Source organism: Diospyros lotus, chromosome 7 (assembly GCF_014633365.1).
Source record: "Diospyros lotus cultivar Yz01 chromosome 7, ASM1463336v1, whole genome shotgun sequence".
Taxonomy (NCBI): domain Eukaryota; kingdom Viridiplantae; phylum Streptophyta; class Magnoliopsida; order Ericales; family Ebenaceae; genus Diospyros; species Diospyros lotus.
In genome coordinates this window covers 20,084,439-20,109,994 of record NC_068344.1, presented here as the reverse complement: position 1 = coordinate 20,109,994, position 25,556 = coordinate 20,084,439, and the positions used below count along the sequence as shown (strand labels likewise).

General features: G+C 37.0%; 1 protein-coding gene across 2 annotated transcripts in view; it reads left to right on the top strand.

Annotated features, from left to right (window-relative positions):
• The first annotated feature begins 6,078 nt into the window (after positions 1–6,078).
• Positions 6,079–25,556, top strand: part of LOC127806745 (mRNA cap guanine-N7 methyltransferase 2) — a 56,463-nt gene continuing 36,985 nt past the window's right edge. The window contains exons 1-5 of one of the 2 annotated variants that reach the window (XM_052344230.1): positions 6,079–6,285; positions 6,386–6,464; positions 7,254–7,348; positions 19,804–19,875; positions 19,964–20,045. In XM_052344230.1, coding sequence (XP_052200190.1) covers positions 6,193–6,285; positions 6,386–6,464; positions 7,254–7,348; positions 19,804–19,875; positions 19,964–20,045 — 421 coding nt within the window. In that variant the 5' untranslated portion in view covers positions 6,079–6,192. Of the gene's footprint in view, positions 6,286–6,385; positions 6,465–7,253; positions 7,349–19,803; positions 19,876–19,963; positions 20,074–25,556 lie in introns of both variants that reach the window. The other variant, XM_052344229.1, reaches the window with a different exon arrangement.

The window sequence follows — 25,556 nt, the reverse complement described above, 5'->3', positions numbered from 1 at the left end:
AGGGGGAAATAAAAAAAAAATGAAGAAAAATATGGAAAAATTTAGAAAGTAATTTTGGAAAGTTGGACTTGGGCACCTTGAGCACAATTTTTTAGATTGGCAGGCAAACCAAAATAAGTGGTTATCACTTTCTGATTTTATGTTAAATGTATTGGGACATGAACAGTTGTTGTATGATGATTTCATTTGTTATTTTTAATTTATGTTGCAATTTATGTCATTATTTACTAATAATTGCATTATGTGGCAAACTCATACATAGTAATTATGTTCTAATTGGTGACAATTGTGGGTTCTGATAAAAGAGTAAATCATTGTAATCTTAGTATGCAAAAATTATATACAATGACAAATAATTTAATAGAACCCTCTTATGTCATGTAGTATATTATGCCCCATTTTTATTTTTTATTATAAAATTAATCTAACATATATGAAAAATATTTTTACATTGGCTAAATATTATTAACAATATAAATAAAGTAAGCAATATATATATGGGAAAAATACTTGTGGTACCTCTAATGATTGGGATAACTCTGTATTTTACGTTTGAGAAAATACAATCAATGGTTATACTTGTTCTTTAATACAATATCGTAGTTTCTTTTTTGCCATTAACTCATCACTTGTTAGATTTTTTTACATTTTTTCTATTTATTTCTCTCCAATATTTTTCTTTCAGCTTTCTTTCTCTCATATCTTCCATGACAATTATTGCATAGGTAAACTCTCTATGTACCTATGTGTTTAGAAGTATCAACCAATATTGTGAAATGCAAAATCCAAAGTAGTTGAATTGTTGAGGTTTATTGTATATAAGAAGGAATGATCTGTTGCTCGCGTTGGGCCCCTTTTCTCTCTCAATTTGCTCGCATTAGGCAAATCTTATGTTACCTGATACGAGCAACATAAGAGTTTTGTGTATATAAGATGTAAAAATCTTTTAGTTAGGTTTAGATGCAAAAACATTATCCCTCTTGTCTTCCCCCATATCTTTTTTTTCTATCTATCGATCTATCTATTTATTGTTTATTGTCGGTGTTAGATTGACTTAGTTGGGCTTTGATAGGGTTTGGGTTTGTTGTAGTGACAGGGAAACTCCACCGAGTTAGGTTCTGATGGTAACCTTGTTCAATCCAATATTGTTGAGAAATAATAAATAGAGATGATAAAGAAAGAAATGGTATTGGTAACAATGCCAACTTCTTTGACAATAATGACAATGACAACACAATAAAGATAGATGATAGAGTTGTAACCTTGGAGCCAATCATAAGAGTTGTGAATTGGCTGCATTTCTTATAAATTTCAGACATATTTTGATTAATAAAAGTATTTTTCTTTATGTTTTCCTATTTAGATGAAGCCATAAGAGTATAGCAACATCAATCGGGTTATGATGAGATTATACTAATGAGATCGAATGACTTGTGCTTCATTCTTAAACTATTCATGATCGTAGGACTATAGAGTAAAGCCTCTATAGTACCGTCAAGACTGATATACAGTATACATGCTCGTAAGAAGAGTAGTTGATCTCATTGACTATTTATGTGGTGACACTAATGCAAGTGTGTAGGTGCTCATTGATAAATGAGTTCACTGAATAACCTTACTTGAGAACACCCAAATGGTAACTCTTACTAAATGTCAATTGAGAGTTCTTTGTGGTGACACGTTCTAGTAATCTTTTGTCCTGAGGTACCACTGTTATCTTGTGCAAGGAGCGTTATGCTTTGATGCCACTGTACGGGGTCCAAGAAGATGAGTCTTTAATAAAGTGGTTATTGCGTATGATCTGAATCATATGAAGGTAGTTGAGTACGCAAGATGTGATCTATCAACCTTTATAAGAATCTTAAAACGTATATGTCATAATGTGAATAATGAAGTCACAACTCAAGAAGTTGTTAACTAACGCAGATAGTTGAGAATTAATAAGAGTTATTAATTCAACTATATGAGTTGTGGACTTAGCATTCGTACACATAGTGTTGGTTATTAGAGGTATGACATTTCACCATATTTCTAGACCATATCGAGACATTATGGTGCTAGAGGGATCGAATAGCACTGGAACTCATTGTAGAAAGGTTCATCTGAATTGTTGTTTGCATTTCATTATGATATGGAGACTATGATATATTACTAGACATTAATCTTAATCTAAGAGCAAGATGGTAATTTTGGTCATGTGATGACATAAATTACGAATCATAATCAAAGAGTTTGATTAGGAGTAGGCTTGTAACATCCTGATAATTCGGGAATAATTAATGATTATTAATTTGATTGGGAATAGTTAATAATTATTAATTTAATCAGAAATAGGTAATATTTATCAATTTAAATATGAATGGTTAATTAGTATTAATTATTGTATTTACGGTGATTATTGAATATTTGTGGGTTTAAAGGAATTAGTAATTTATTTTTGTATTAAGGAGATGGGTAATTAATTATTGAAAATTTGGGGTATAAGAGTTAATATTAAGTAGGGGTGTTTGTAGCAATTTTTGAAAGTTGTGGGGTTAAATGCTATTTCCAGAAACTGTGGCGGTTTCACCTTAAACTAAAATGAAGGTGTTTAATGGTTGAGGATGGCTAGTAGCGCGAGTGGCATGCCCGCGAGAGACCCATGGGCTGGGCGAGGGATCGAACCGCGGGGCAGGCGTGCACTGGGGAGAAACGGCGTTGTTTCGTGTCCTAGAGGCAGTCGTGCATTGGCTGCCACGCAGCAGTCTCTGAAGTTGTCTTCTTTTCCTTTTTAAACCTATAATTGTGTGTGTAATAATTGTGTGTGTAATTGGGGTGGAGAATTAACAGTGAGCAGTGAAGAACATTTTAGAGAAGAAGCAGCGCACAAAAGTGGAAATAAGGGGGAAAATTCGGTAAAAATCTTAGATAAATCCAATTTAATTAAAGTTTAATTATTCAGGTAAGTAGGGTAAATTGTGTAAGTAAATCTGTACGGTTGGAATTTAATTTAGGGCACGATTTTATTAATTTTGATTGAATATACTATTGTTATGCAGCGTATATTAATTTAGTGACGTGTGGGCGTATAAATGCCAAAATCAGTTAATTCAAGGCAAGTTTTTTACTCCCTTCGTGATTCTCATTCGATTTATGAATTCTATGTCTTCCCTCAACTCGATTTGGTTATAGAAATTAATTGTGAACGTTATAGTTAATTATTATGGGAATTTTATTAAATTAAATTAAGTATAAGACTTTCGGGGTTTAATTCTGCAAATGCTTACGAGATATTGTATCGCCCCTACTTCCTTAGGAATGATGCCGAACCTGGTTGGGCTAGGTTCCTAGTGAGCTAGTTATGGTTGTGGGTACCTTCTAGGGTGAGCTATTGTAACCAAAGTCTTGGGATTTTATTGTGTGAGTCGTAGGGTGTGGGATACACAGCTACTGACCGTAGATTGTTGGGTCGTGACAGTTGATGGCTGGATGCATGGGCGCTGGTTATCAGCTGTTACGAGATACTATAGATGGGTCAGGCAAGCTGGTATCGCCGGACACCCACTATTGGTGTTGCGCGTATCATGATGTGGTTGTGGTTTCATGTGGGCATGAGTGGTAATCACAGGCTGCGTGAGCTATCGTTCGGTGAGGTAACATGTTGACTGTTTGGTGACACTAGAGCGAACAGTCATCAGGCCGATGGCGGCTGTTGATTGGTTGTTCCTAGTCACAGATTGTTGACCTGTACTTGATTACTATCGATCGACTTTGCCATTATGTGGCATATTGAGTGACATTACAGTGCATGGGAATGAGCTTACATTCATTGGGGGTCATGCTTTGTATGTACGGGGAAAGTGTGCTCATTGGCATAACCCGGTTGGCCTGTTGAGTGCCAATTTGGGTACGATAGGCAAACATGTGCATTTAGATCATTTTGCCTGTGTGGGTTCTTATATGGGCGTAGCATGGCCTGATGCTTGGCTTATGGGGGCTTTGCCATCACGTTAATGCTGCAAGAGCCATTGCATTTATTATCTGTTGCATTGCGAGGTTACCGTTTGATTTGATATATGATTGTGGTTTGTGGTATGGAGTTGACCCTCGATAGTTATGAGTGTGAGTTGGGCTCTAGATAGCTATGACACGAGGACTCCAGTATGTGACTGTGATGAGAGACTCGGGCTCGTGTGGATCATGTTGTGAGAGCCTCGGACTCATGGGCTTTATGTCAGCTAGTTCATGGCTGTGGCAGGTTTATATGTTGGGACTTGGGTGCCAGGATGTGCATTTCTTATGTGGGCCCCAAGGACTGTTATGTGCATTATTATATTTATGCGGAGTACTGGATTTTCTATTGCATTATATGACATGGCATTTTCATATGCAGCATTGCACTTTATGCGGGAGTATTCTGGGTGAGGGATGTATTTCTAACATTGTCATTGTTATGTTGCGAGATGTATTCCGATTGTGGTTTATTTCTGAATAACTTTGTCTAGTGAGGCCTATGTCTAGTATGGCTATTTCTGGTTTTGGTATGTCTTACCTGTTGATAGTGAGATGTGTTCTAGCGTGGGAGATCTGTGCCTAGCCTTACCTCCATTCTTTTATTATGCTTGTTGAGTCTTGTGGCTCATTTTGTTTTTACCATCATTCTAGGTGTGGGAGCTGACACAGTGGCTAGACTGTTTGGCGTGTTAGTCGTAGATAGCTATGTGTACAGGGCAATCCCCACTAAAAAGTCTGTGAGGTGTGAAATGTGATCGGGGGCTCGACACTGTGGTTTGTTTGATTTGATTGGATGTGATGTTGTTATGTATGATTAAGCCCCTGAGTGGTGTGTTTTATATTTATTTGGTTTCCGCCGTTGTATTATTTTGGGGCAGAACCCCAGCCTATGTATTTAGTTAAATTGTAGTTAAAAATTGAAAAAAAAAAAATCGAATCGTCACAAGGCTTCTTTAATTGCTCTTTACCATCTTTATAGTGAACCTATAAGGTCATACATAAACAAATAGAAATTTTATGGCAAATTCAATGGGATCAAAAGATGTTTTGGCCCGAATGAATTCGTGAATTTTTGGGGCAAGCTAACACTTGTGGAAAAGTCCACGGGATGTCAAAAATGAGCAAGAAAGAAGACGAGATGAAAATTGGCAAGGGACAACATGTGGCGTGGCTTGGGATGGGCCTATGCATGGCCCAAAGCTTTCCCACGCGAGGCCTAGCATGTGACTTTTCGTAACCCGTGCGCCTGCTCAATCCATAGTGTATCCAGTGCATGCGACTAGCCCAATAATAGGCTTGCTGCAGCCAACACATGTAGAACGTGCTGGGATTTGGTTTCCAACCCTAGTATGATTAGGGTTTGGTCTTCTCCCCTGTATAAAGCCTTGATTAGCCTTTGCCTCTTTAGAAAAATTAATAATAATTTTTGAGAAAAGTTAAAGAGATAAGCAACTTTTGAGAAAAGTCAGATCGTAGATCTTGCGTTCTTGGTGCAAGGAGACCAAATGGGCATGCTCGTGACATTCATTATAAAGCTTTTTTTTGATGCGGATAATTTATAGAGGGTAGGAGACACTTATGATATAAAAATTCAATCTTTCTCGCGTCAGATAACCAAAAGCTTGATTTTTCGTTCTTTAGTTTCTATTCATAAAATATTATATATTCGCAAATTAAATTCGATCTTTTTGGATTTCATGATCAACTAAAGATTTGATTAGTCAAAAAATTTTAAATTTCTACTTTGTTATGTTGTTTGAAACCCAACAATAGATCCATCATTCTCTATCTTTCTTTCCCTCCTTTTCTTTTTGCTCTCTCATCATTCTTTCCTACCGAATCAGGTGGGTTAAGTCTCAATAATCAAATCTAGGTAGTGGTTTAGGTTTCATCCATGGTAGTTGCTAGCGACAAACCTTCACTAGTTATTTTTATTTTTCTTAAATTAAGAGAGGAGAGAGAAAAAGTAGCATATTTTGGACTTTTTATTTTAATTTTTAATGATAAAGAAAATTATTATTATTTTTAAAATATAAAAAGTAATAATATCTACAATTAAGGGCATTAACAAGGGATAGTAATTGTAATGTTCTCCGTATACCGTAACCGGACATCCGGATTCAGGATTCCCAGCCCACTTGTCCAGCGCCGCTTCTACTCGGGTTGAGAACGAAAAAGGCAAGACAGCACAGACACAGCATGGCTCACAGGCCGGCCGAGTCGACTCACCAGCGCCTCTTTGAGTTCTCTCGAACTGCTCTAATCAAGATTTTCCTCTCTCCTTACGCCTCTGTCTGTTTCCGCATTCCTTTCCGCCTCTGCTTTCTCCTATTTCGAATTGATATCTCTATGTGTTGAGTGAGTAGGAAGTGTTGCTTGCTTTGCTGTGAAGGTGTGTGATTTGTACTGCGGCGGAGTGCCAGATGAGAGCAAGTGGGACGAAGCCCAAATTGGTCACTACATTGGAATTGGTACGTGTTTATATCAATAATTCAATATGTCATTCTATAAATATCAATGTGATAGAATGTGTGACTGATCATGCCTTTTTCTTCCTTAATTTTTCACTTTTCTTAGATAAAAATGTGTTAAAGCAGGGTAAAAATCAATTGGTAAGGTGTGATTATGAACCCCCCCCCCCCCCTCTCTCTCTCCCCACATTGTGAGTTGGTTAGGGTTTAGTTGAAAAAAGAAGCAGTCATCTTTATATGTTTAAAATTAATGTAAGTTGATTGGATTGTCAATAAATAATTTAAAAATCTTTAGCAGCATAACCTAAAATAGAGGTGCAATTTCGAAATGAGAGGAACACCAATCTGTATTTATATAATCTGTGCTATCTTATACTAATAAGAACTTTAGCTATTTACAGTCCTAATCGATTTCGTCTTATTTTGTCTTGTTGAAAACATGGAAGTGATCATATGATAACTCTATTTCAGGATTTCACAATTTTTTAATTATTTAGAATGTGGGAGGGAGGAGATCTTCAACTGATTTGTACTTTATTTCCAATTTTTTCACATTTAAAAGGAGAATTGTAACAAATTAAAGAAAAAGAAAAAATAATCAGCACATATTCTGCACTTAACATGCACACAGTCCATGTATGTTTCCTCTAGTATAAGTGTATTACTTTTTACTAGTCCTTTAGAGGTTCATTTTCAGAAAATGAAATGAAGATTTATATTTTTTTTTGCTTTTTTATTTTTTATTAATATGTGCTTTGATCACTTTGGACTGTGGATGAAACTTCGTAGATGTTGCGCAATCTGGAGTAAGTCAAGTTCGAGAAGCATGGGAAAGTCAGCGAAAGGCTTACACTTCTAAGTTCTTTGAGCTTGATCCCTGCATTGTAAGCCCATGGCTCTCTTTATATTCCTTTGTATGTGGCTTATACATCTGTCATATAATGGGTGTGCACATGTATTGAATTTCTACAAGCATTCTTCATATAAACTTTTATTGTAATATTGGTTTATGATTCAATGAAATGTTTATTGTGCTGAACTTGGCTTCATGTAGCAGTCTAACTAGACTTCCTAATGAAACTTATTGAGAACTCTCAAGGACAATTGATATTAAATTGAGTAAACACTGGAAATTGTTGATACTTGCACGCTGGCTCCATTGTCTTGTTCTTTGTGAGCACCCTTAGTAAGCTAGTCCCTAAAACCTCTTTAAGATCTGTAGGTCTATTCTCCCTATGGACAAGACAACTAAAATTCTATATGTTGTGGTGCAACATTTGGTCCATTCACATCTAAACTTCAGTTGGCATATAAGATAGAGACTGCCTCAATGGAAGAAAATAATAACAGAAGTATATTATTCCTGACTAGTTGCTAATCCGTATGTTATGTACCCTTTGGCCCACCCAATAATCAATACCAAGCCCATTGACTGAAATGAATGAATCTTTCCTTTCTCAAATCTTAGTTATTGGATTTACAGTTTTTCATTAAAGTCAAGCATGTTTATCTAAAATTGAAATTGGAATGCATCAATTGCCCATGTAATTTTATTATTTATTAGTAAGCTTTTGACAAACACAGATATTGAACTCAAAAGCTTCTTGTTTCCAATTAAATTCATCTATTGCCCAAATTCTATGAGAATAATAAATATTGAAATGGGTGTCCGTGACGCGCTTATCACAAAAAAAGAAAAAGAAAAAAGGAGAAGAGTCCTTGACTATCCAATCTAGGTAAATACAGATAAAGTTTTTCTCCTTTTTATTTTATCTACACAAATCTGAAAAGAGACTTGACTCCCTTATTTATTCTAGTTATTGAAAGGCTTATGAGTTTTCGCCATAGAAGAGTAGTAGTTTCTGCATATGGAACATGTTTCTGGCTAGCATTTGTTTTTGGTGGCAAGAGACAAATAACATATTCTTGTTATATCTATAAATTTTGCTTGGGATATGAAGGATAATTTTGAATCTATCATCCTTATCTTGTGTTCCAGTGTTCTACTTCTAGTGATTATATTCTAATAAAATTTTAAGGAATTTGTCTTTTCTTTTTGTTTATTGTGTTGGGAATTTGTCTCTTCTATTTTAGGAGACTAGTGATAACTGCGTACTTATCTTTCATTCTCTTGGTGTTCCCTAGTTCCACTCTGATAGTTGTTTTCTCGGTTGTCATCTACCTCGTTTGGTTGGAAATGGGAAATAAGTGAAGGTTGGAATTGTAGTTTTGAGATTCAAGATAAAGAAACAGGATGAGCAGTCAGAATGTTTCCAGTTACTTTTGGGGGATACATAATTTTAATGAAAAGTGAATCAAATGTTTGTACTAGAATAATAATATATTGAAGGTCTTAAAGTTCACAAAAATAGCACCAAATATTTTGATATGGGTGCATGTAATTTGTGTAACAGAACGTAAATGGAAGTTCGAGGGAGAAAACTCAAGAGAGAAAAATAGAATCTCGTCCAAACTTAGATTGAGAAGATCAGAATAATTCTCAACACAATTACAATAGAAAGGCTACCTTATATATAGCCTTGACTACTGCAACTACAAATATAACTAGCTAGCAATCCTCTACAACCAAAACCACAGCCTAATAATACACTCAATCAATTACAAACACAACATACAGAATGATAAACAATATCAAGACAACTACAACTGATTGGCTGCCTTAGTGTCTTCAACATTCCCCTTCAATTTAGACCTCCTGAAAGTATTTTGCAGTGCTGCTTCTAGGGTCTTCAACATTCCCCTTCAATTTAGACCTCCTGAAAGTATTCTGCAGTGCTGCTTCTGCAGCAGGTAAATGCTGATACACAGGAGTCATTTGAAGTCCAAGCTTACCACACAAGAATAGAAATCTATCCTTAGGCAGAGCTTTAGTAAAAATATCAGCAACTTGATACATTGTAGGAACATAATGAATTTCAACAGCACCACATTCAACCTTTTCTCGAACAAAATGAACATCAATCTCTATGTGTTTAGTTCTTGAATGAAAAATTGGATTTTTAGAGATAGACTTTGCTGCCCAATTATCACACCACAGTATAGGAGTATTAGAACATGAAAAATCAAGCTCATGAAAGAGAGACTTTAACCATAGTATTTCAGTAACCCCTTGGGCAATAGCCCGATATTTAGCCTCTCCAACCGACCTTGCAACCACCATTTGCTTCTTAGAACCCCAAACAAGAAGATTATTCCCAAGAAAAACACACCAGCCACTAGTAGATCTCCTTGTGATCTTGCAACCAGCATGATCAACATCCGTGTAAACACTAAGAGGCAAATCAGGAGAGGATGGAGTGAACACCAGACCTAAGCCAATTGTCCCTTTAAGGTATCGAAGTAATCTCTTACAAACTTGCCAATGTTGGTCCTTAGGATAGCTTAAAAACTGACTTAGCTTGTTTACTACAAATGCAACGTCTGGCCTGGTATATGTAAGATATTGAAGAGAGCCCACAATGGTCCTATATAGAGATGGATCAGAAAACAAATCCCCTTCATCAGTCAACGAGGTGGCATAACTTAAAGGAACAACACAAGGTTTACAATCAACCATAGCAGTCTTTTTGAGTAAATCTAGGGTATATTTGGACTGTGTGAGATAAAGACCAGTGAAGTCCCTATAAGCCTCAAATCCAAGAAAATAGTTGACTGAACCAAGTGTCTTCAGGGCAAATTTTTTTATCTAAATCACCAATAAAAGCCTGCAAGGCAGTAGAGTTTTACCTTGTTATTAAGATATCAACATAAACAAGCACAAATAAAACAAACTCATATGTCCTCTTAATAAAGAGAGATACATCTGAAACTGATCTCACAAATCCCCAGCTTTGAAGTGCTGTTCGAAGTTTAGTATACCAAGCTCTTGGAGTTTGTTTAAGACCATAGAGCGATTTCTTCAACCGATAAACATAGGAAGGACGTGACTGATCAAGAAAGCCCCTTAGGTTGTGCCATGAACACTGCCTCATTAAGATCTCCATTTAAAAATGCATTATTCACATCAACTTGCTGAATATCCCAACCATATGTAACAACCAACGAAAATAAAACTCTAATAGTTGGTGCCTTGACAACTGGACTAAAGGTTTCAGCAAAATCTATACCAGGTGTTTGGAGAAATCCCTTAGCAACAAGACGAGCTTTGTACTTGAGAAGAGAGCCATTAGGATTGTATTTAATACGAAAAAACCCATTTGCAGCCTATGAGGTTCATATCAGAGGGGAACAGAACAAGATCCCAAGTCTTATTTCTCAGCAAAGCTGAATACTCTTCCTCCATGGCTTTAGTCCAATTTGTGTCTAAGGGAGCTTCTCGAGCAGAATTGGGCTCTAGAGAACTCACTAAGGCATAAGGTGAAGTGAGAGAAAGTTGTTTGGCTTTTGCATGAGTAATCATAGGATGAGTAGGAAGTGCTGAAGCCTTTTTAGATGAAGGAACAATAGGTGGAACAAGAGAAGAAGAAGACTGACCAAGAACATCAGGACTAATAGTAGTGACAGGACTATAAATTAAGAGACCAGGTGAATCAGGTTGCGGTGCTACCAGAGGAGAATGACAAGAAGAAAAAGAAGAACAGGAATGCAAAATGGCAGTAGATAAGCCTGCACTGGATACAAACTGAGGAGTAATGGATGAAGAAGGAAACAAATTTGGAAATGGAAACTCCTCAGGATTAAAGAGTACATGTCTGGTAATATAAATTCTACTTGAAGAATGTAGACATTTATACCTAGCTTGAACATGGCTGTAACCAAGAAATACACACGTTGAGGAATGAAAATTAAACTTGTGCTTGCTATAAGGCCGAAGATAAGGAAAACAAGCACAACCAAATGGCTGTAAATGCATGTACTTAGGCTGCTTGTGATATAATTTCTCAAAGGGAGTAAGAAATCGAAGTGGTGAGGCTGGAAGTAAATTGATAATGTAGATAGCTGTCTGAAAAGCTTCCACCCAATATTTCAGAGGCATATTAGCATGGGCTAACAGAGTAAGTCCCATTTCAGCAATGTGCCTATGTTTTCTCTCAACCACACCATTTTGTTGGTGTGTGTAGGGACAAGAAAAACGAGATTGAATACCATAGGTATGAAGATAGGGTAAAAAGGCTTTAAACTCTCCACCATTATCAGTTTGAAGAGCTTTGAGTTTAAACTGATATTGTAATTCAACAAACTTATGAAAGGTTTTGAAAATGGATAACGCTTCAAACTTGAGTTTCATTGGATACAACCATGTATAACGAGTATAGGCATCAACAAAGACAATATAATACCTATAACCCTTAACAGACAACATAGGAGTAGGCCCTCGGAGATCTGAATAGATTAACTCCAAGGGATGTGTTGCTATAATTGGACATTGTGCAAAAGGTAATTGATGCAATTTACCTAACTTGCATGAATCACAAAATGACAAATCAGTAGAAGAACAAGGAATACTGATTTTATTTAGAATTTGTTTCAATATAGAAAAAGAGGGATGATCCAAACGAGCATACCACTGTTGACAAATTTTATCAGTACAAGAGACTTGCATGCAAGACTTATTACTGTAACAGAATGTAAATGGAAGTTCGAGAGAGAAAACTCAAGAGAGAAAAATAGAACCTCGTCCAAACTTAGATTGAGAAGATCAGAATAATTCTCAACACAATTACAATAGAAAGGCTACCTTATATATAGCCTTGACTACCGCAACTACAAATATAACTAGCTAGCAATCCTCTACAACCAAAACCACAGCCTAATAATACACTCAACCAATTACAAACACAACATACAGAATGATAAACAATATCAAGACAACTACAACTAATTGACTGCTTTAGTGTCTTCAACATTCCCTTTCAATTTAGACCTCCTGAAAGTATTCTGCAGTGCTGCTTCTAGGGTCTTCAACAATTACAATTTTCCTGACTAGGATTACAACCTTCTAAATAGAAAACAGATGAAATAGAAGGCCTTGACGACTTTGTAGAAGAAACTGTAGTAGGAGAGTGATGAACAGCTGGTGATTCAACAGGAACAAATGCTGGATCCAGCTAATAGAGGCCATTTTTAAGAGTTCCTCGAAGTAGTACCTTGCTCGAAACTTTGTCCTTAATTAAACAAAAATGAGAGTGAAATTCAGCAATGACATTATGATTATTGGTAAGCTGAGAAACACTCATTAAATTCTTTTTCATACATGGAACATGAGAACTTGAGACAAGGAAAGAACTGATGGAGGATTAGTTTGAGTAAGTATGTGACTAAGTCCAACATTAGTAATAGGAAGAGTCTTACCATTTCCTACTGCTACTTTGTCACTGTCACCATAAGGAGTATGAAGAGAAAGGTTATTAAGGCTAGAAGTGATATGGTTTGTAGCACCAGAGTCTACACACCAAGAGGTATCTCCGAGCTGAAAAGAGGAGGATGAAGAAGGTTGATATTGTTCATTCAAAGACTGAGAGGATAAACCATGATGAGCCTCAGGTGCAAACCCTAAATCTGTCAAGAAAGCTCCATTAGCCTCATTAGACGCCACAAATGCCTGAGAATTAGACTCATTACCACCTTTTCCAAAAGAAGGTCGTTGAAAGTTGCTGTCAAATCGATGATAACATCTATCAGCTAGATGTCCTGGTTTTCCACACAATTGACAATAAAACTTCCTGCCATAAGAACGACCTCTGCCTCTTCCTCCTCTAAAACCATTTCTCGACCACCTCTATTTGGAAAACCACCTCTACCATTATTCATAGTGTTATTTCGACCTTGTTGTGGAGCATAGCTAACATTCATAGCAGCAGTAGAATCAAATTTATGCACTGTACTAGACATATTCATATTCTTTGTAGCTAATCGCTGTTCATGCATCATTAAAAGATACTGAACTTTTTCAAGATCAATTTCATCCATTTGATATGTAATTAAACCAACAACCGTGTCATATTCCTCATCTAATTCTGCAGAATCGTCATTAATAGATCTTGATCATTTAATGGCTCTCCTATCGCTGTCAGTGCATGATTAATGGTTTTGACTTGTAAAACATAGTCATTCACAGTCATATCACCTTTCTTAATAGATCTAAGTTGCTGTTTTAATTGAAATGAACAAGAAACTGTTTGGCGAGAAAATAAGCTATCAAGTGTAGGCCATACCTCTGCTGTAGACTCACAATGTATAACTTGACCAATTACCTCCTTGTCTATGGTCGAAAATGGCCACCCTAGCAGAAGTTGATCTGATCGCATCCAATTCAGAAACTCAGGATTGACAATCGGCTCATTCCCTTCTGATTGAACATATTTTGGCTGCAGATTTGTCTTGTTTAGGAACGGTAGCAGATCAAAAGCCCTAACTGTGGTTATGACCTGTGCCTTCCAATATAGGTAATTATTCGAATCTAGTTTCGTAGGGATGAAACTGAAGACCTTAGCGACAGAAGCAAAATCCGATAAAGCGGTAGAAGACAAGGAGGAAGCAGACAAGGTTGAATCACGAGAGGCCATGGACGCTAGTCATGATGGCTCTGACACCATGTAATAGAACGTAAATGGAAGTTCGAGAGAGAAAACTCAAGAGAGAAAAATAGAACCTTGTCCAAACTTAGATTGAGAAGATCAGAATAATTCTCAACACAATTACAATAGAATTCTACCTTATATATAGCCTTGACTACCGCAACTACAAATATAACTAGCTAGCAATCCTCTACAACCAAAACCACAGCCTAATAATACACTCAACCAATTACAAACACAACATACAGAATGATAAACAATATCAAGACAACTATAATTGATCGGCTACCTTAGTGTCTTCAACAATTTGGTTATGGGCCAATATGGAGATCAATGAAACAATCCAAACTAGGAATGTGTCATCAGATAATTAAGATGGTTTAGACACATGAAAGACAAAATCCCTTTAAATTTAAAAAGAAAGTTTTGTCGGACAACTATGAGACCATTTTTGTCTTATGATTCAAAATGTTATGCTATTAAGTACCAACATGCAAATAATACGAGCATAATTGAAGTGAGGATATCACAGACCTATAGAAAAAGGCATAATTAGAAGTGGGATCTGTAATAAGGTTAGAATGGTGCCTACTGAAGATAAGATGCTTGAAACTTAATTAAGATGGTTTGGATAAATGAGAAGAAGACCAATAGACACAATCTATGAGGCGAATGAGTGGAATGGAAGAAGTTTGTGGTAGAAGTGCACAAAGGCCACATAAAAATTTGTGGAAAACCCTTAAACATGACTGTCATGACCCAAGTAGTAATTAAAGGGCGATATAGTAATAGTATTATAATAATAGTTAGGAGATATTTTAGAAGCACATGGGGTGCATGTGCTAGGCCGCTATTGAGCTTGTAATGCCTATATAAGGCTACTGCTATTGGTTTGTTGGGGTATGCTGAAAATTATGGAATTGAAATTCTAATTTCTTCTCTCGTTCTTCTTCCTCTCTCTTCTGTTCTTCTATCTCTCCCTTATTTCTCTCTACATCCTTCCCCCATTTCTGTCAAAATATCACTTTAAACTTTCTGTCCCTAATTGTAAGTCTCTTGGATCCCTCCGAATGACAATTTCAGCCCGTCATGAACCCTAAGTTCATGACAAATGCTATCAGAGCCAGGTTCCTCGCCTGTGATGTCAATCTATTCTAGACGGAATTGAGGCAGAAATAGTGATATGGGCGAACTGTTGAGGAGCTTCAACATAACCGATCGACCAGCAATTCTGATTCGATTCCTAAGGAACCAAGGACAGATCGTCACCAAGCGAGGCATTCCTTGGAATTGATTGAGGCTACTTTGGAGGATAGTTTGCAGAGCCGGTCGAGTTACATGAAGCGATTGGGTAAGCTGAGCTACAGGTGGTCACGACTTGTGATCTGGAAGAGGAGTTCGATTTTCTTGGAGGCGTTGATAGCAGCTTAGGCGGATTTGGAACCAATTGTTTGGAGGCTAAACTGAGCCTATGATCCATGGCCATTGAATCTCAGAATTGATTCCAATGCACGAGGAAGGGAGTGTTGGCTCGGATCTGAAGGAGAAGTAGGGGATTGGCTCGCGGCTTAGACTCTAGTTAGGGGTGGCAATACGGGTTGGCGGGTCGTAATCGTGTCATGTTGAGATACACATATAACACATATCAGGCTAACCCTAACACGACCCGTTTAATAATCGTGTCAAATTCCTTAAACCTGAACACGACATGTTTATTAAACGTGTAACACGACATGACCCGTTTAACTAAACATGTCGTGTCATGTCACCTGTTAACTTGTTTAACCCGTTTAATTTAAACGGGTTGTGCTGTGTCACCTGTTAAACGTGTTATTTAGTTTTAAACGTGTTATTTCGTGTATAATCGTGTTAACGTGTTCAGATCAACCCATTAACCCTTTTAATTAAACATGTCATTTCGTATATAATCGTGTTAACGTGTTTAGGTCAACCCATTAACACGTTTAATTAAACGGGTCATTACGTGTCTAAACGGGTTGACCCGCCTAAGATACGAAAATAATCGTGTCATAAACGGGTTGACCCGTTTATGACTTGAACTCGATTAACCCCAACCCTAACCCGCTTAACTCCGTGTTGTGTCGTGTCGGGTAATCGGGTCGTGTCCAAAATTGCCAACCCTAACTTCGGTAATCTTGTTCGGAATCGGAGATCCACTGAAGTTGGCGACGCGGGCAACACCAGAGGCGACGCGAACTAAGGAGCATTCACGATTGGTGTGGGAGTTCGTCGAAGGTGGTGATGCAGACAGCCAGGAGGGTTACGACTGGAGTGATCGACTGGTGCATTGCTGGTGTTGCTGCTTGATAGGTCGGTGATTAGGCCTGGTGACTCTGGTGACCTAGAAGGTGGTTGATGTTTGGAGATATTAATCTCCAACAGTGATTTACAAAGGAGATCCAGCAATAGATTCGGAATGGGCGAGGCAAGATGTTGACGAACGGATCCTTCTGATTTCCATTCTGTCCAAGGCAAGCGTGATTCCGTCACAGGTGAAGCAGACGACCCAGAGAGTTGCAACCAAACCGGAAGTCTAGTCCGACCAGATCGATAAGCTTCCTGTAAGCGAGGCTCGGTGTTGCAGTTTTGATCGAGAATTCCGACTAGAGTTCTATGGGGTGTTGTCGCTTGTTAGGTCAGTGATTTCGACCCCGACGGTAAGAAGCGGATCTGGGCGACTTCTTGAACCCATTGTAGTTGCTACCAGATTTCGGAAATACCAGGTGAGAGCAGTTCCTTGGCCGCAAACTCCTTTTGCTTGATTTAATTGAGTCCAGAATTGAAGGCGAGGCGGACCCAGCTCTTGGCGGGATTCTGTTTGAGGCGGATTAAGTTTGGGCGACTTCTTGAAGCAGTGGGTGAGGTGGGGCTCACTAGCCATAAGCCGTAGATTCCGTGTGAGAAGTGGATGCTCCCAGCTCATCCAGCTCGTTGATTGTTGGTGCTTGAGGCTGTGAGCAAAGGGAAACAAAGGTTAATTTCGGTTTGGAATTTTGGTTAACTTGTTTGAAGAAGAGCGGTATGTATAGAACCCCTATCCCTTGGTCTTCCAAGTGTCATGTCCGTGAGATGTCGACCATGGGAAGCAGGGCACACATGAAACAAAAGGGGTCTCAATTGTAGCCGAATGAGGCTGCATTTTCAGTTGGCAACAACAGGGAACAAGAGATGGAGATCGCCCAAGTTGACAAGGAAACAAGAAGTCTAATACATGAAGAGTGCAAGGAATTTAGTCGAATGTTCCGCGAGAAGTTACAAGAGTTTGCAATGATATTGATTAAGAAGTATTATTACAACTTTCCAACGGAATACTTTGATGATTATCACGAAAGTTTTAACAAAGAGGAATTCCTAAAAATGGAGCAGCAGGAGGGGAAACTGAAAGAAAAAGCAAACAAGGAAGTAAGGAGCATTGATCATTTTATGGAAGAGTTGGAGCATGAATCAGAAATGAAGGAAAGGCGGAACCAGGAGCGTGGTGAACACCGCAGTGAATATTCTGCCCCATCCAACCGAAATGATGAGCTGCCAGATGATTTTAAACCAGATGGGAGGCCTGGATCAGTTGATAATGGAGATTTGCAAGCTACCAAGCTTCATGTTGGAAATTTGTCTCCTCAGGTGGATGAAAATTCAGTTATTAAACAAGTGATAAATCATGTTGGGACTAAAGAACCATTGGCTGGAACTGAAGAAAACTTGTCAAGGGTAACTAATGATTCTGAAGAAGCAAAGAGAGGTTATAAAGACATCAGTTTAGGCCAAATTTTGCAAGAGAAAGAAGCTAAAAATTGTGTTGAGAATCAGTCTACAAATCAGATTGATGATGAGAACTGCTATGAAGATGGCCTACTTGTAGCTGAAATATCTTCCAATGTTGTGAAGGTGTGTAGAACTGATCCTAAAATGTTCCACAATGTTGCTGTAAATTTTGAGGTTGAGGAGCAACATCAATTGAAGGCTGAAGGACTGCAAGTTTCAGCTGTTGCCTGTGACCAGAAGCAACAAAATTCAATGGAAGCAATAGATGAGGATATATTGACTGGATTTGGCATCATATTGGATCCTCAATCTATGGGTACAAGCTATCTTAATTTGGTAGCTATCACTAACCCATGGGAAATGGTATGCCACTCCTTGGAGGAAGATGCAACTTTGATTGCACTGATTCTCATTTTTGTTTCAGCTGAGGAGTATTCAAGAACAAAGAAGAACCGGCCTAGAAAGGGAATGATAAAAGAAAGAGCAACCAAGCTAGAGAGAGTTGGTATTGGTTGAGGAGCAATGGCTAAATTGTTGTAAGTTCTTGGGGACAAGAACTTTCTCAAGGAGGGGGGAATTGTCATGACCCAAGTAATAATTAAAGGGCAATATAGTAATAGTATTATAATAATAGTTAGGAGATATTTTAGAAGCACATGGGGTGTATGTGCTAGGCCGCTATTGAGCTTGTAATGCCTATATAAGGCTACTGCTATTGGTTTGTTGGGGTATGCTGAAAATTATGGAATTGAAATTCTAATTTCTTCTCTCTACCATTCTTCCTCTCTCGTTCTTCTTCCTCTCTCTTCTGTTCTTCTATCTCTCCCTCATTTCTCTCTACATCCTTCCCCCATTTATGTCCAAATATCCCTTTAAACTTTCTGTGCCTAATCCTAAGTCTCTTGGATCCCTCCGAATGCCAATTTCAGCCCGTCATGAACCCTAGGTTCATGACAATGACATGACATACAATGGTTTTATCGAAGATACGTGGATAGAGATGATTAGAGAGCTAGAATTCATATAGCTAATCCCGCCTGGTGGAATAATGCTTGTGATGATGTTGATCACATGAATAGAATGCATTTTGAAGGTGAGGGTGAAATGCATATTCTATACTCATGTTGTAAGGAAGAGGGAGGGAACATTCCATGTAATACAGTATTAGCTTATTAGTATCTATTGTACTGAAGATTTTTGATGATTAGTGCTCTAATGTGGACTTGAAAGTTATGTGAAATGTTATATGCTTCTGCCCTCTCTGATTGAGATGACACAAAATGTCATGAATGAAAATAACATCGCTAAAAATTTCTAGGTTATCTTTCAACTCCCAGAAAATGTGAACGAACAAATTTTATTGTGCCAAATTATTTTAGGAAACAAACTTGGACTTGCTCATAATTTGCACTGTATGTCATGTAATAGTTATTCATATGTTGAATTTAGAAGATACAGAACTTCTCAGAAATGGTTCCATTTTGATTATCTGCAGTCATATTGGTGAGTTCCTTTTAGGAAGTATAAGTGGACTGACAGACACAAAAATGTTAAAGAGAGCTCTCCGATTGAGAATTTTCGGTTTTATGTTAAGTCAACTGAAATTATAGCTCTATTGTGCATTTCTATTTACTCTAACTTCATATATTATCTAAAATTTATAATATATATTTATGTGTATACATATATAGTTTAGGTTTCTTTATTCATCCATTTGGAGGAGTTTTTGCTGAAAACCATGATGTGCAGGAAGTATTAAAAATATTCTTGTACAAGCTATAATAACATGATTACATGGATATTTCAAAAAGAGTTTCTTTTTAATCTTTGTTACCCATCTTTTATGGTTACGTGTTACTAATGTGGGAACTTAAGGTGCCAGGTGTATAAGAAAAGGATAATTTGGTAAATGGCTACTTTAAAAAGCATGTTTGTACTAGAAGTAGGAGTTATGTCTGCTTTAATTTGAATTTTTGTAATTTTTTCTTCTAGACTTCACAGTGGATATTTTTTGGCAGGAGGATATAGAACCATACTTGCAGGAGAAGGGCAATATGGCTGACATAGTTTGCTGTATGCAGCATTTGCAGGTTCCAAGTGGTTCTTTAAGTTTTCTTCATCTTCACTTGCATTCCTTTGAAGAAGAAGGTTAAATTATACTTTAATGTCTATTTGCAGTTCTGTTTTGAAACTGAAGAGAAAGGAAGGATGCTTTTACATAATGTGGCATCATTGCTAAAACCTGGGGGTTATTTCTTTGGTATTTGTCCAGACTCCTCTACTATATGGTATGGAATGATTTCCAGAGGATATCTTTCCCCTCAGTTGGTCCTCATCTTGACTTTGTCTTGTTCTTATCTTGCCCTTCTTAAGTGGGTACAAATTTGTTTGTGCGTCGATTGTTTTATGTTTTTTATGGATTGATTCACATTTTTTGGTTTGCCTAAAGTAGTTGATTTAAATTGTATGCCATTTGCAAAAATGCTAAAATATATCTATGAAATCTGTAGAAAATATATACTTATTCAGTTTTAAATATTTTATTCGAGTGTACAGTTTGTTATAATTTTATCCCTAGGATATATTTCTTTTCCAACTGTCTTGTTTGACAGTTTCTAAGACATAACTGACTGCTATGGAGCAGTTTCTAAGACATAAACGACTCCTATGGAGTGGTTACATCTGTACCATACATATGACTTTGTCAATTTTGAATGAAGCTATGTTGTTTTTCTGTTAAAAACTACATGGTATCAAAGCAGTCCTAGCACCGATCTGTTCATTCCAAATCTGCGATTGATTTCATTACAAATCTGCACCTGATAACTTCGGTTTGTTATTCTCAAATCTGTACCTGATTCCATTTCTATTCCGCCAAAAATTTGGGTCTTGTTTCTCTTGTGTTTTTCATTTGCAATGGGATCCACTGTCGAAGTTTCTTGTTTCTCTCAAATTCCCTCAGTTCTGACCCCAACAGGAGGATTTGATTCCTCTATTCTTCTTATTACCAGACATAAACTAAATGACCATAATTATTTGCAATGGTCTCATTCAGTCATGATGTTCATTTGTGGCCAAGGAAAGGATAATTATCTCACCGGTGCTGCCCCTAAATCGAAGATCAATGATCTAATGTACAAGGTGTGGAAGATAGAGAATAATATGGTCATGTCATGGCTTATCAACTCCATGACGAATGAAGTTAGTGAAAACTTTATTCTCTACTAGACAGCCGCCAAGGAGACATACTCCGACACGGAAGATGTAGTAGAAGCCTTTGAAATTGAAGGAATTCTCCATGATTTCTGTTGAGGGGATCTCATCGTCACCTAATATTTTAGTCGACCGACAAGATATTGTCAACAACTTGATATGTATGTGACAACAGCATGGGAATGTCAAAATGATGCTGGAAAGTCAAGAAGATTGATAAGAAGAAGCGAATTTATAAGTTTTTGCCGGGTCTCAACAAGAATTTAGATGAAGTCTGGGGGCGGATATTGGCTATCAAACCTCTACTAAATCTGTGTGGAGTTGTCTTAGAAGTGCAACTTGAGGAAAGTAGAAAGAAGGTTATCAATGGGCATTGTAATTCAACCACTAATTATTGACGTTTCTGCTATGCTTTGTTGGGGAATGGATGCTCACCACACCAAGAAAGGAAGACCTTGGCGACTACAAAAAGGTTGGACACACCCGAGATACTTGCTAGAATATCCATGGCAAACCCGTTGATTGGAAATCAAGAACTAAGAAAGAAAGTCATGGACACCACACTACAACAAAGGAGAGTTCTATTGCAATTTCGAATGGTTAATTTAGCAAAGAACAATTGGAAATTCTTTAACAATTAATTTCCCAAGCTCAACAGACATCAATCACTCCAACCATTGCGCAATCAAAAACAGCTACAGTAGCCCAAAAAGGTTAGGTGGTGTTCTCTTCGTGTTTCAGTTTTTATTTTTTAGTTTTGATGTTTGAATTTATTTTCAGTTTTGTATTTTGAGTGTGTTTTGAGATTGTTGAAAACGCGTTCTTTTTGTCATTCTGAAAAATTGTTTCTCAAAACAGAAAACTAGAAAACGCTTTTACTTTGGAATTTTGAGAAAAATTATTTTATGATATTTTATTTAATGAATTTGATTATTTAGTAAATTGGAATAGTTTAATGCTAGTATATTATTAAATAATATATACATTTTGAAGTTGGTGAATCTTGCAATATTTTTCTTTCCTTTACAAAAATAAAATTCAAACAAAAAATAAATTAACTTTGGCAAAAAATAGGAAATATAGAAATAAAAATTAAAGATAAGCTCAATGAGAATGAAGAAATGTGATTGTTCATGATAAATAGGATTACATCAAACAATTCAGTAGCAAGTGGACTACGATTACAGGTTTAAATTGTCATGGCAGAAATAAGCATAGTTCGGACACTAAACAATAAAATAAATCCACAGAATCATGTATGACTCCTTGAGTAGTCATTCCACATTTGTGTAGCAATTTGTCCCCTGACTCATCCCATTTGAGCTATTTGACTAACATCAAAATGTATGACTTCTTGATCTTGACTTGACTCCGGCATATCTTGAAATACCATATTCTCTGATAGATCACTTAGCAGCAACCTTCCCTTTTTACTTGTACCCCTTCTTGAAAAGATAAAAACTCTAGTCATGGCATGCTTTGAGAAGGGGTGGGAAGAAAGAGATTAATCACCAAATACAATTGTTCAATTGGAACTATTTGTTTGGATGCAACGAAACACTCCAGAACATGGGAAGTTTCACATTATTTGAACATATAGTTTTCCCAATCATAAACATAACTAGGGAAGCATGTTTAGTAGAACATGCTCTTCACAATATTCATTATACTTAATCATCTTTTTACGAAGGCAATGTATCCTTCCCCGCTCTACTTGGAAAAAAAAAAAAAAACTAGATAAGAGAGCAAGAACAAAGGACTTGCGCTATTGAGCATCTTCTTTGCAAGATTTCAAATAAAATTTGCTCTTGTCAAACAAAGACTTGCGAACTATAAACCCCTCTTACAACAACCAGTTCATAGAGAGAAATGAACAAATGAATTGCAAGTGCAAGGAACCTGTCAAGGACATGGCCATTAATAGAAGTCAAGCCACTAATAAAAACTCTGGCTTCCAAGTAATGGCAGGAAGTTCATTGTTCAAACAGGGGAAACCAAGGTAACCCAACCCCAAACACATTGGATTGGCCCATGAACCAGTTGGGCGTTGCCAACTTGGCCAACCCCCAAAATAGCCTAGAGCAACCATAATCGCCGCCACCAGCGATCGTTGGTGACCACTATCGGTTAGAGATTCCCACAATCAGAGCCTACCATTAGAAACGCCAAGCCAAGGGGGTTAACATACACAAAAAATGTGCCAAATTTAACGGTTGGATTTTCATAAATCTGATTGGCAGTTACCACTGGCCATCGTGACTGGTGGTTTCCGGTGATCAAAGACAACCACTTGATACCCTTATCCCCATCGACCAACATATCCAAAAATCAGCAAGATCCAACGGCCGAATCTCCATAGATCTAAGCTTAAACCTCTGGCTAGACACAAATCGTGTGTGTACATACATATATATCATGGATTTGTGCTGAAAATAATTGTTGATAAGACTAAAAGACACCTCTTTGTGGATCGGGGCCACTTTCATGGTGAAAATACGGTCGGATTCAAGATAAGACGGTTGGATTTCACAAAATTAGTGAGTTATAGAGGTGTTCTTGAGAGAGAATGAAAGGTTGCTGCCATGGAGAGGTTGTGAGATGGATGCTCGGGTTGGAGAGGAGTGCTGAAGATCGTTTTCCACATTTTCAGATTTTGGGAGTGTTTTTGCTAAAAACACTAACAACTTTTTGTTGTTTTGAGTTTTCTTTACAAATTTTTTTCTTGTTTTCGAAAATGCGTTTTTGAAAATATGAAAGTAAACAAGTTTTTAGTGTTTTGTTAAATTGAAAACTCAAAACAGCATGAAAACAATAAAGAGAACAAACCCTAATTTTCTGATTGCATTTAAGGTTAAAAAGGTGGACAACAATGGCATTTGGATAGTTGATTTTGGAGATTTTGATCATAGACTAATGACATATTTCCAATCCAAGATTTCCAATCTCGTTCTAAAAATTACATTGTGCGTATTGCTAATGGCTCCATATCAAAAGTGTTTGGTGCAAGTTTTGTTATCCTTTCCAAGAACCTTACACTTGAATTAGTTTTCTTGGTTCCAAAGTTGGATTGTAATATACTATTTATTAGTCAGCTTGCTCGGGAAAAGAATTGTGTTGCTACATTTTTCCCAAATCTTTGTGTTTTTCAGGATTTGAATTTGGGAAAGATGATTGGCAGTGTTGAGTTGTATTCAGGACTCTATATGTTCAAGGTGACTGAGTCCTCTAGAAGACAAACTCAGTAGACAGTTGATGGGAAATGTTCTTTTTCAACTCTTAGGTCTAGTAATAGTGAAATTATGTTGTGGCATTATCATTTGGGTCATTCTAGTCTCTTGTATCTCAAAACACTCTTTCCATCCTTATTTAATAAAAATTCAATTGATGTTTCATGTGAAATCTGTCATTTATCTAAGCATGTTCACAATTCTAATCCATATCAAACTTATCAAGAATCTCATCCCTTCTCATTAATTTACAGTGATGTTTGGGGACCTTCTAAAATTAAAAGTGTAATCGGGGCAAGTTGGTTTGTTTCATTCATCAATGACCACACTCGTCTCTCATGGGTATTTATCCTGAAAGAAAAGTCCGAGGTAGGTCAATTATTCAAAAACTTCCACATTATGGTTCAAACTCAATTCAATGCCAAAATTCAAATTCTCCGTATTGATAATGCCAAAGATTATTTTAATTCTAAGCATACCTAGTTGAAGAAGGTATAGTCCATCAAAGTTATTGTCCTAATACCCCTAAAAAAAAAGGGATTGCTAAAAGAAAAAACATGCATTTGTTAGATGTTAATCGAATTCCTTCTTGGGTTCTCAAATTTCAGACTCCATGTCAAGTCTTTCTAAAGGCATATCCTACTAGTCGTCTCATCTCATCTATACCTCTTAAAGTGTTTGGTTGTACTTCTTTTGTCCATATTCCTCATCGAAATCTAGATAAATTTGACCCTAGAGTCATCAAATGTATCTTCCTTTGTTATACTCCAACTAAATTAGAAGGGATATAAGTGTTATTCTCCTCTCACAAAGAAATTCTATCATTCTATGGATGTTACTTTCCTAAAAAAACAACCCTATTATTCCAGAACTAACATTCAGGGGGAGAGTGAGCATTCAGAAGAATTTGGTTTTGTGATTTTGAATAATCTCCTACTAGTGTCCTTCCTTCTACTCCTAGTCCGAAGTCTCATGTCACTGAAAATCAGTTAAATTTACAGTGTGTTTTGTTACAACAGTTATAGCCTTTGAATATTCCTTCAACTGTTAACAACAAAGAGTTAATTGTCTATTATAGAAGGAAGAAAGATTAAGAACTCACTACAAACCATGAAGCTGGACCAAATTCAATTCCAAAAGAGACACAAAAAGGTAACATTGTTTCTAATTTTGAAGAGGTGAATTTAGATGATCTTAATCTAATATTGCCCAAAGAAAAGGTGCAAGGTCTTGCACAAAGTATCTCATCTGCAATTTCCTATCTTACAAGAGGTTGTCCCTAAAATACTATACTTTTACTACTAAAGTCACATATATTCAGGTTCCTAATA